Raw genomic sequence first — 12,468 nt, 5'->3', positions numbered from 1 at the left:
CCAAGTCGACTTGTTCCGCTTAGTTATCTGTTTAAGGTACTAAGAAAGGGATCCAAGGCCTTTCCTGTCATGTCCAGATATTTTCTTTCACCTCCGTCTGATGAGTTAGAGGGCTGTTTTCTTCGAAGAATCAAGACCGTGCAGTTCTCTTCGTATAGAAAGTACAGATAAGTGCTCTACTCGATTTATACCACAAATAACTGTCATTTTTGTGATGTAGTGCACTCGTACTACCTATTTTTCTGCCATTTCATATATAAATTGTGTGCCAGGTTTCTTTTAATTGCTTAATGCCTTATAGAGCACTTTAAGATTACGCTGTGTAAATAATGAAGAATATGCAACCGAACGGCTTTGTCTTTTGAATTAAAAGATGGCTTCTTTACATTAGTCTGGTCTAATCACAGCTACATGTTTTAATTCATGCTGATGCCAGTAACCCACTCAGGAGGCCTGTTTGCACAAAAGTAATGGAAATGCTCATCAACACATACTGTATACATGGTGTAGATCTTCAGAGGTACAACATTTATTGCCTGAAACAAGCACGTTTACAGAGAATTAAATATTTTTTTTATTTTCAAAATTACCATTTAAAAAATGCAATACATGTATAAGAAGTACATTTACTGTTCAGTTTTGGCTCTGGATGAGCCAAATGGCTCTTCTTATTTGTACATATTCTTATGTGCTTATATCAATTCCCTGAAATCAGTAAACCTGTTTATATGTTTCTTATTCCAATGCAGCATTGCACTGCAGGTTATTAAAATACTTTACATTCACGTGTACGCTTTCAAACAATACTTTTTGCACCAGAGCAACATGCAGTAAGCTATGGTGTTGCATTATTAAGGAGCAGTGTGCTGTATCAGCTTGTTGCAGCTCGACAGGTACGGATCCAAAGGACTGTCACAAGAAATGGTCTGCAGGGGGGGGATCTAACCTTCGCTGTCTTTAGGATCTGTGCAATCACCACTGAGCTTGCGTAGGCTGTCCTTGAGGCCCTAAAATACTGAAAGGAATTAATTATCTGCACAAGAAGTCAAATTACTCGTTGTTTTTAGATCTTAATTAGCAAGAACTGCAGGACTCTGCATCCGAGGCCTGGAGAGGCTCATTCGTAATTCCTGAGCTCTCGTGGTCAGAACAGAGGTTCAGATTTACAGATTTACAAGGGTGGTGGGGATTGGGGGTGTAATTACAAAACAAAAGGGAGAAATGAAAATCCTCTTGTTGGACAGCAGTTTAAGGGATGCTTCCGAAATGCATATCCATAATGCACATATCTTGCGTTGTTCCCTACAGAAATGCAGACCCTTCAGCAAAGACCCCGTCTTCCTTTAGAACTGGCCCGTGAGGGGCTGGGGGTTGGCACCTCCCTCCTACACCTTGCTCTTGTGACAGTGTTTGAGCGCATCTCCCAGCGCCTGGAGAACACGGTCAGCGTTGGTCTTGTTGCAGTTATATCCCATCAGCCCCACTCGCAGAACCTGCGGCACACAACACACCCAAAAGGAATAGTGAACTGAAATCTGAAATTCTGGCTATGGACAAAATAAACGCACTCCCTGACAATCAGTTACATTCAAGATAAGAAAGGCATAGATATTGGCTAAACAAGTGCAGGACAGCTTCAGCAATGCACTCTTTCAACTTTAGAGTTTAAACTTGAAACTTGGCTATTTACTCTTAATTTACATATATTTCTTAGACTTTGAGTGATCAGCTTGAACAAAGAAAATCCTTAAGCTAGTAGCCAACAGCAACAGTCCTGGAGTGCTATACCCCTGTTGATTTGATAAGTCTCTGGAAATCATCAATCAGGTTAGACTTTTATCTGGAGAAGGGTTTTCCATAGTCCAGCTGAGCCTGTCATGACAAACATGGCACAGACAAATAAGAGCTCAGGTGGAATTAACAGTCAGAGAGGAGGCACTTTCAGCTCATATGGCTTGCAGCTCCTGCCTCCCCACCATGAAAGCCAAACCGCCCCTGGGCCCTGCTATCTGTAAACCTTTACAAATGAAGTATTTTAAAGTTGTTGGATCGATTTCACAAAGATGTAGGACTTTTCACTTTTCAATGGCCCAGGTGCCCCTTTCCTACCCTCTCTTCTCACTTTCAAACACAAACACGCCATTCGAACCCTGTACTCACCATGCCAATAGAGGGCCCCAGGCCGCCAGTGATCTCCATGCTGTGGTGCTTCATGACGTAGGCTGTGATCTCTTTCCAGTCGTATCCCTGGGGCACTGCGATGGTGGTCACTGTCGGGAGCCTCAGATGCTGGGAGTCACACCCAACAAAGTCAACAACAGGGTACAAGAAACTAGAAGCACTTGTCTTAAAGACGGAATTTAAATTGGTCGGGAAAGCACTAGTCGGGAGATCAAGGCAACACCCAGGACGTTATTGGTCATTATATGGAAAGGGAGTGCTTATTACCTGCACTCTGTCAAGACTTTCTTTAACCTTTGTTTCTAAGCTCCATTCCAGTTCCATGTAAAACTATTTTAGTTTTAGTTGTTAAATTAAGTTAGCCTTTTAGATTCTCACCATGTTGCCCATGTACTATTCTCCTCTGACACTCACCTTCTCCTTCACAAACAGCTTCAGTCCTAGATTCTCCAGCCCCTGGTGTAGGTACTCTGCCACCTCCTGATGTTGTTTCCAGGACTTCTCCAGGCCCTTAGTATAGATACAGAAACTAGTCACTTACAGGAAACTGCCACAAGAGGGCAGCATACACACAGCATCTAAAAGATGAAGCCCAATACAATTGATAAATATACAATATTTTTATATAAATGTAAATACTGTATATAAACAGTGCTTTAGTTAGATTCTGGAAACTGTCATATTCAGAAAAGCAATTAGAGCTGTAAAGGTGTTAAATGCATCATAATGTGTGTGGCTCAGCATGCTCTCCAGGAGTGATATTCATTCACTTATTTCTGGATTGTATTTTGGAAACGTTCACTTTCGCTGAAAACACCTGCTCCGAGGCGTGTAACAGAATGCCTGAAACTGCAGTACTGAGCCCCCTCACCTGCTCGGCCACGATGGCCAGGCTCTCCCTGAGAGAGAAGAATCCAGACACGGGGCCCGTGTGATGATACCTGTAGACAGATAAGGAGATCCAGACAAGCCTGGTGAGATCACTTAGCTCTTCGTTCATTTTGTCCAGACAGATCCTCACGTTGTGTTGTACACCTGGAGCTCAGCAGGTTCAGAGTGAAGGTGTGCATTGTAAATTCTTTATGCTTTATCGTGTTGAATGGGCTTGAAAGTGCCTGACTGCTGAGGCTAAAGGTGTGTAAAGTTTGTGTCCAATTTTATTTTTTCTTGCTGTTCCATTTTCTCCCTCTTGTTTGACTTGGTTGTAGTTTCTGAGCCATGTTTAGTTTATCAACCTGAATAATGACAATAGCATACAGAGTTTCTGAAAAGCCTCCAGAAGGATCACTGGCAGCAACCTAGCATGTGGAAGGAAAAACAGAATTGCACCAGAAAATAAAATAAATGAGCCATCTGGCGCTGATCTGACTGCACTTCACTGGAACAACCCCTCGACCACAGCAAACAACTGTGAAAGTTGCATAAACAAAGGAATTACAATGAACATGATGACTCGTAGTGAAAGAAAATAAATCAGCTGAAGGCAATATCACATATTCATGTGACTGGAGTGACACTAGGGGTTATTTATCTTTGATGATGTTGTCCACATGTTTAAGAGTAAATGTGGGTCACCATGAAAGTATTGAGACTTACACTCTGGGCTTTTCATCACAGCCCCAGTAATTGGCAAGCCACCTCATGTCCAGGAGAAAAGAGACTGGCTTCGTTTTTCGGCTAAAGATCTTCTTGCTGTACAGTGGATAAAAGAAAGGAAATATCAGTTTGCAACTACAGACAATCAATCTCAGAACTCTTTAGTGTATCTCAGCATTGAAGCAAGGCAACACTATTCGTATTTACCACAGAAGGACAAAGGGAAATAAATTCTTTTCAATTATTATTAAAATTATCATTTTGAAGGGTGTATAAGTATCATGGGAGTTTACAGTGAACCACTGATACAATTTTCATCTACAGTTTTAGACGCAATAATTCAAAGTTTTATAAAAGCTGTGAAATTTGCCCTACAATCTATCCTCAGGACAGACAGGTAACACACTGGGGCCCGTAGCCACCTGATTTCTAGTCAATCAGTGAGTAAGATCTCTAACACTCAAATCCCAGTTTCTGATTATATAAAAGAAAAGTTATTTGGTGGTAAAATGTCTGTCATTGTGTTATATTGGGAGTGTGCTGAAAAACAAATTTCCCCAAATGGACAATAAAGCTTGAATTTAATTGAAAAGTAATGCTACTAGTCCCAGTGCAATAAGAAGAGGAAGAGTAATTTTGAGTGAAAGCTCATTTCCCTCACCTGGCCTGATCACTGAAGGAGATAGGTGCAGTCCCAGGGGGGGAGTTCAGTGCCTTCTGTGAACCACTGTAGAGAATGTCAATGCCTGTGAATATGGGGACAGAGACAGACTGGAGCTGCTTGCTACCATCAGGCAATGGCAAGCACTCAGCTATAAAGCTAACAGCTGTTCATGAAGTTTGTAAGTTCATTATAAAGATCAGGAGAACAATTACACCTTAAACCTATGTAAGTAGAGGAAAAGGCCTCTCAATACGTTTTGTTTGAGTGGATTTGACATCTTTTTACTTTCATTTTTTTAGTAGTGAAAACTCCACTGATCCTGGTTGCCGTTTAAAATGTACTTGTGCATTACATCCCCAACCCCGCACAACAGTGGATCCAGTCTTATGCTGCGTGGTAGAGAGCAGTTAGAATCCAGCCCAGTCTGAGCACCAGGACCCAGTGGCTGCAGGGAACTGTCAGTTAGGATTACCTTGCTTGTCCATGTGTAGTGGTGCACCACCCAGAGATGCCACAGAATCTACTAAAAGCAAACAGTTGTGCCTGAAAGAGAACAAGACACTTTACACTTTGCATAAAGCAATTAAAGGGGAACTGCAAAGCTATTTTCATATTTCGGGGTTAGAAAGAATCAGCATTGATGAGTGCATTTCAAACTGAAATAACAGTAAAATGTACACGGTAACTTGCTTCAATTTACATCTCTTGAATAGTTTTTGCTGCGACTTTTTAACTGTTCTAATTATTCCATATGTCCATCTCCTGTGTATTCTGAAAACGTAGCCTGATGTTTTGTCTCATTTTTTAATCGTCTCGTCTCGTGATTCTTTAATCACGGCGATTGTTTCCTGACAGATAAAGCACGTTACATTTTCTTTCCAAGGGACACGAAAGTACTCTTCTGACCATTTGTCGTTGAAATTTTCGACCCTCTGCATCGATCTTTCTTTTTTTCAAAATGGCAGGAATAACTTACAGTTAGCCTCTTGTCAGTCAAGATAGCATACACTAGACGTCATTTGCGTGACTGAGCCAATCACAGTAGGCAACAAAAATCCAAATGAATTTACGGTAAGAATCAGTTGTAGCACAGGCGTATGTAACCTGGGCTAAGGCTGATGTCTGACGGGCTTTACCTCTCATACACACACAAATTGCTCTGGCATACACACAAAAAGCTCTCACATTTACTAGTTTTACCTCTCACATACACACAAAACACATACCTCGCACATACTGTACTGTATACATAAAACACTCCTTCATAATGTGAACGTGAGAGACAAAACTAGTGAATATGAATGCATTTTATGTGTATGTGAGAGGTAAAACTAATGAGTGTAAGAGCATTTTATGTGTATGTGAGAGGTAAAACTAATGAGTGTAAGAGCATTTTATGTGTATGTGAGAGGTGAATTATGGCCCAATGTGATTGGCTGAGAAAATTTATCAACAAGCTTTCTGCTGCACTCCAAGATGGAGGAAAGAAATCAACCTCAACCGCAGCAAGCACTAAGCCAAGCTGTAGCTCCAATTAATAACATCTTAGCCACACCAGAAGCAATAGCTTGTCATCGGCTACGACGCCTGAGATGAGTGTTCTTCTATCAACGCAGCATGCACAGGACCTGCACCAGGGGAAAAATCTGTAGGGGGCATCTGAAATTCTGAGGGGGGCGATGATATTTCGGTTGAAACAGAGCCGTTGCAACTACCCAAGTAAAATCTCGCAACCATGCCACTGATTAGTGCCTCATGATAGAAGATAACGACATGACATCTGGTATTTAGCGATGAAGTACAGTTTCACGTTCATCGGCACTCAATCAAGCAATCAAAGTTTATTTCTCAAATGCACAACAATACAGCATGCAGCAGTAGTTGCTGGCAATGAAATGTCTTTTCTATGAGCTCACCGGGGGGAATAAAAATCACAAAATTAAGGTTACAAAATAAGGCTACATAATAATAGATAATAATGCAATAGAAATTGAGTAAGATAAACTCAGACCAAACTCGATATAAATAGAGCTGCTATGTGTCCAGGGTGTATGCAATATATTATGTCCAGGTAGTGCAGTATGCTGAATACAATGAAAACTGTGTGTCCATGTAGCCATTACAGGTGATTTGCTGAAGGAACTGCAGCCTGGCTATTTAGCAATCTTACTGCCTGGAGGTAGGAGCTGTTCGGTAATCTGTTGGACTTTGATTGATTGCCTCGGTACTGTTTAGCGGACGGTAGGAGAGAGAACAGTTTGTGACTGGGATGACTGGGGTCCTTGAGAATGGACCTGGCCTTCCTAAGACATCTCGCTGAATAGACAGCCTGGATGTTTGGTAGCTCACAGCCGCTAATGAGCTGCGCTGCCTTCACCACCCTCTGCAGTACTTTGCGATCCCGGGTGGAGCAGTTCCCATACCAGGAAGTGATGCAACCAGTCAGGATGCTCTCAAAAGTGCACCTGTAGAAGCTGGCCTGGATATGTGATGGCATGCGGAACTCCTTTAGCCTGCGGAGCAAGAATAGGCCCTGCCATGCTGTTTTGACCACGATGTTGGTGTGGTGGGTCCAGGTTAAGTCCTCTGTGATGTTAAGTCCCAGGAACTTAAAACTGCTGACCCTCTCCATTGCAGTCCCATTGATATAAATAGGTATGTGATCTCCTCCCTGGTGTTTCCTATAATCCACAATCATCTCCTTAGTCTTACTGATGTTCAGAGAGAGGTTATTCTCCTGGCACCATGCTGCCAGGGTTTCAACCAGGGTCCCAGTCTCGCAATTATTATTGCCTGGAGCGACAAAATACCACATGCGTTAATTTTTGCAGCTACATCGATGGTAACGAGGTTCTGAATTGTTAAGAAAAAATAGTTGTAAAACCAACAGAAAGCAAAAACATCTATAACTACTGTCTTAGTTATGTAACGATTGTAAGTATAAGGATAAACTACTGCAAGGAATCGGTCCACCTTGAGCAAACAGGATCGTAATACTGTTGACACCCAATAACATAGACACTGTAATATGTGTCGTTCCTGGAAGGATAGCCCTCCTGCACATCAAACAGTCCGATGTAGTACCTGTGAATTCGGGGTTGGTGTAGTTATCTGACCGTTGACAAAGTACAAATATTTGTAGGGTGCAAGTTAAGTAAGCGAAAGTGTTAAAAATCCTTTTGTTTTAGATGGACTACCATAATTGGGCCATAATTCACCTCTCACATACACATAAAATGCTCTGACACTCTTCATTTTACCTCTCACATACACATAAAAAGCACTCACATGCACTAGTTTTGTCTATCACGTTCACATTGTGAAGGAGTGTTTTATGTATATGTGCGAGGGAAAACTAGTGAATGTGAGAGCATTTTGTGTGTATGTGAGAGGTAAAACTAGTGAATGTGAGAGCATTTTGTGTGTGAGAGGTAAAACTAGTGAATGTGAGAGCATTTTGTGTGTATGTGAGAGGTAAAACTAGTGAATGTGAGAGCGTTTTGTGTGTATGTGAGAGGTAAAACTAGTGAATGTGTGAGAGCGTTTTGTGTGTATGTGAGAGGTAAAACTAGTGAATGTGAGAGCGTTTTGTGTGTATGTGAGAGGTAAAACTAGTGAATGTGTGAGAGCGTTTTGTGTGTATGTGGGTGGTAAAATGGAGAGTGTAAGTGTAGTTTTGTGTGTATGTGAGAGCAATTTATTTGTGTATGAGAGGTAAAGTTTGAATAATGGCCTAAATGGCACCTCATAAGAGAGAGCAGCAGAGTTCACAAGTAGAGGCCACTGGTGATAGATTTTCAATATTTGATGCAAAAAGTAACCCTCGAGATTCAAACAGCAGGGAGCTGCGGGTCACTCAGAAAAGTTCAGCGGGCCGGATTTGGCCCGCGGGCTCTAGTTTGCCAACCCCTGCTCTTTAACGTCAATTTATTTTGTTACCAAGATTTAATATCCGGTCTGAGAAATTGGGACTGCAGTTCCCCTTTAAATGAGAATGTCTGCCAAGTAAACATCCTGGCAATAATCATTTGGATTCTGCCTGCTTTTCATTGGCATTACATCGACGAGCCTCTGGTGGACTGTTTGAGACTCTTCTCATGTTCTGTTTCTTTGGACAATGCCTAGGTTTCAGCAGCAGGCCACAACGGTTCTTGTGCGTGAAGTCCGAGATTCTGAAGACACACTTACTTGTGACACAGGTCGCCAATCCCATCCATGGGGTGCACCACTCCAGAGGAAGACTCCCCATGAGTGATGAAGAAGAGCACGGGCTTGTATTGTGTCAAGGCCTGCAGGAGGACAACCGATCAATTGATCACTCAAACAATTCAAAGCTTTGGAACGGCTCACTTAGGGGACAGTGACCATTTATTCATTCAAGAGTTCATTCAACAGGGACTGCTGTTGCTCAAATGCAACTGGCAGTGTAAGCAGACAGTGTATGTGGACTCATTTACAGGTGGACCTAACCCATCATGTGACTCTCTGCAAGGGGAAGCTGCAGGGTGAAAGTGAGGAGAACCAAAATAATGCAAAGCCAGGAATCAGCACAGCAGCTTCTTGAAGTGTCTGAGCTAAATATTGAATCAAGCTGGACTCTCTCTTTCATCAGATTACATATCAGAATCCCTGTGATTAATGAAGAGTGACTAATGTAGTCTACACTGGCCCCCGTGACCTTTATAAATGCTTAATAGTATGTCACCTGTTCAATTTCTGGAAGAGAGAAGCATTCCCCAGGATGTTTCACAATCCTCTTAACGTCTGCACCTGTGTTGTTGAAAGAAAACAATTTCCAGGGTTGGAACCTAAAATGGCAACGTACACTCAGGCAATGCAGTCATGCAAAACAGTTGTCCATGTCGGTTATGCCTAAAACCTGGGTTTATGCCCACAATTACGCTGCCTGTGTCTCAGGAGATGTTAAAATGGAAAAGTTCTGTATTTTTGCCCTGAGAAAGACACGCACATGCAGAGCTTGGAACATAAAAGTCATATCAGCTTAAATAATTTTCTAGTAGTCGTGTGTGACCAACAACCCCCAATTGTGTTGTTAAAAAGCTGCCGCTGTCCCCAGTCAGAGGGCTCCTCAGGGTTTTAAGAGCGACATACCGATTCTCTCGGCGATGTCGGCCACCCGCTCGCCCCAGATGCCATTGATGGCGATGAGGACGGCCTCCCCAGGCTCCACGACGTTGAAGACGGCCGCCTCCATGGCCGCATGGCCTGAGCCGCTGATGGCCATGGTCAGCTTATTCTGTGTCTGGAAGACATACTGGATACCTTTCTTGATTTCATCCATGATCTGCAACACACAGGGCAGCAGCAGACCTGGGTCAGAGCTCTGGAACACCGGGACACTGTACATCCACGGTTGTGGGTGAAGCCACAGGACTGTAGCATAGAACTGAGCCCCTGACGTTATGGGGTAGGTTTGGACATAGTGGAGGAAATATTTAAATCATCACATGGTGTATTTTTTCACAGCACAGCACTGCTTGGTTTTGTGGTACAGTAAATCTTAGCTTTAACGGACTTCACATTTAACAGACAAAATCACGAAAGAGGAATTTTGTTTGTAAGATAAAAAATACTGGACTTTCCCTGCAATATTGCAATCCCATTTGCAATAATGGACAAAGATGGTCCACACAACAGGCTTGGTTTATTTTGAAAAACAGAGGAAAACGGAAGAAGTACAAAAAAATAAGATGTAAAAATAATGTCGTTAAAGTACCTGTACTGGCCAGTGATTGCATCACGGTATGACTCTATTTTAATAAAAAAGTGTACTTCAAATGACACATTTCCAAAAAACAATTACAATAATGTACACTACACAAATAGACAAATATGCACTAAATCACATTAAATTAAAAAATAATAAAACAATGAATAACATTTTGTACAATATAGTTGTAGATGGGTCTATACAGCATGAATATAAATTCATAGGTATTTGTGTTTCCTAGCAAATTTATACAGTATATTAACTACATGAAATAAAGAGATTGTGTGTAGCACACTCCTTGCACCGTCCCGTTTAAGAAGGGTTTACTGTATTTTACAAACTTTTGGGCAACACAGTCGTGTCGCAGTTAGTAGTGTTAGATAAAGATATCTATTTTTAAAATATAGTTGTCAAATATAAGTTTGATTTGAAATCATAAAACTCAGAAAACACATTCCCTCAACATACAGCGGTGTTGAGCATTACTCTCTATAAACAGTAAGTTTTCTGCTTATGACTTCAGGGTCATTGGGAGAACACTACGGTAGAACTTGTAATAATCATTACTGTATGACTTAACTTTACTGTTGTTAAGGAATATTTTTAGGTAATTTAAAACGACTTTATTATGTTCATTATTAAATCTATAAATATATTAAATATTATATATAACATCGTGAGTTAATAGTACGCTGAATGCGTATTTCTAAATTGATCATGAAAGATTTACTCTGAATATCTTAAGTATCATACACTTTAATGAACTTTAAATAACGAAATATTATACAGTCTATATTTCATCAACCTAATAAAAAAGTGGAAAAGTGTAATACAAAAACAGTTTTTGTCACCTCTTTTATCATCATTTACAGTTCACTTCATTTAAATTTGTGTTGTTTTCGGCTTAGAGTTGCTCATTCAGTGAAAAAATGAGAAATCCTGCTTTATGTCATTCATATTTTGAAGAAAAGCTCAAGACAGGCGACTGGACTCTTGGGTGTATTACGTAATTTTCGAAACTTTCAATTTACGTTCAGCTACCAATATTATGTAACAACTTAACTGTAATATTTCCATTAATCCTTATGAAATAATAATAATAATTAATAATAATAATGAGCATTTCTTAATAAGCGTCTTAGTTGCGAAGGTATTTAAAAGTCGTTTACCTCGAACATTTCCTTGTGCATGTGACCGATTATAGGTCTACCTCCGGCAGCCAGGACTCTGGGGGGAAGGTTGGAGGGTCCCGGCCCAAACATGTAGCGGTAGGGTGCCTGGAGAGGCTGAAGCAAGCAGGCAGGTGGAGGTACCGAGAGGGACGACATGGTGCGCCTGTACCGGGGCACCAGGCTTGCTGAAACCCTGGTGGGTAGGGAGCTCTCCAGCGCAACCTGCTGCGCCAGGAACGCACCTCTGCAAAACAAAGTCCTCTGCATCATCGCTGGTCTCGCCTCTCCGGCTCCTTGGGCAGTGCGGTTTCTGAAGCGAGAGTACTAAAATTTGGGCTTTGCAGTTGATTTAAAACAAACAGGTCCTTGACCTCTGACGCATTGATCCTGGTGGGTCACTTTACGCGAGACAAGAAGGCGAGACAAAGAAAACGCTAATTTGCAAGAGAAACAAAGAGAAACAAAGGACAAAACAAAGAAATCCCGACTCCAAGGGGTTAAAAAATATTAACTCAACGGGGTTCTTTAAACATACGGGATTTGCTGCCCCCAAACTCAACTTTCCAGAAACGAGACCAAAATTCTCTATCAATTAAGCACTCTACCCTTAATTAAAAAGTAATTTGAGAAAAATCCCGTTATCTCATAAAGATTAACGGTTTTAGACAGATGTTAAGCATTAATATATATCTCCACATTATTTGTGTGAGACACAACATCTGTAGTAAGGGAGGTCTGACCCTTGTTTCCTGACAGAAGGTGGAATGTTTTTTTTCTCAACACTTAGGAGACAATGCTGAAGAGCTGAAAAAGGATGCTTACAAGAGAGAGTTTTAAAAACTCTGAAACCACATGATAATGCTCAAACATTGTTGTTGGTTCTCAAATAGGGATGTTAAAGTATTCTAAATTGCTTTGTCCCTTCCTATCCAGTATCCTGTACATTTATACCATTATCACAGCTGAAAATAACAACTTGAAAGCCAATCAAGGATAAGGGTCACTAATTTATTTATTTATCATTTCAGAGCACTGATCAAATGGAATTTCGGACACTTGTACTGAAAGTGTTGGTTACTCCTGCCTTAGATCATTTTGGGCAGCAAAAGGTATTATTTCCCTTC

The 12,468-nt window shown here is 41.2% G+C and overlaps 1 protein-coding gene across 1 annotated transcript; it reads right to left on the bottom strand.

The window, feature by feature from the left end:
• Window positions 1–487: 487 nt before the first annotated feature.
• Window positions 488–11,660, bottom strand: agxta (alanine--glyoxylate aminotransferase a). Its single transcript, XM_088915020.1, has 11 exons — window positions 11,342–11,660; window positions 9,554–9,746; window positions 9,147–9,211; window positions 8,630–8,730; window positions 4,914–4,984; window positions 4,439–4,523; window positions 3,778–3,873; window positions 3,053–3,122; window positions 2,596–2,691; window positions 2,161–2,289; window positions 488–1,493 (listed from the first exon to the last, which is right to left on the bottom strand). Exons 1-11 carry the CDS (start codon window positions 11,612–11,614, stop codon window positions 1,386–1,388), a joined length of 1,287 nt encoding a protein of 428 aa, XP_088771146.1. The 5' UTR covers window positions 11,615–11,660; the 3' UTR covers window positions 488–1,385.
• Between the last annotated feature and the right edge of the window lie 808 nt (window positions 11,661–12,468).

Source organism: Atractosteus spatula, chromosome 4 (genome assembly GCF_055471065.1).
Source record: "Atractosteus spatula isolate fAtrSpa1 chromosome 4, fAtrSpa1.hap1, whole genome shotgun sequence".
NCBI lineage: Eukaryota > Metazoa > Chordata > Actinopteri > Semionotiformes > Lepisosteidae > Atractosteus > Atractosteus spatula.
Note: the sequence above shows the minus strand (reverse complement) of the source record. Positions and strands in the feature narration are given on the sequence as shown.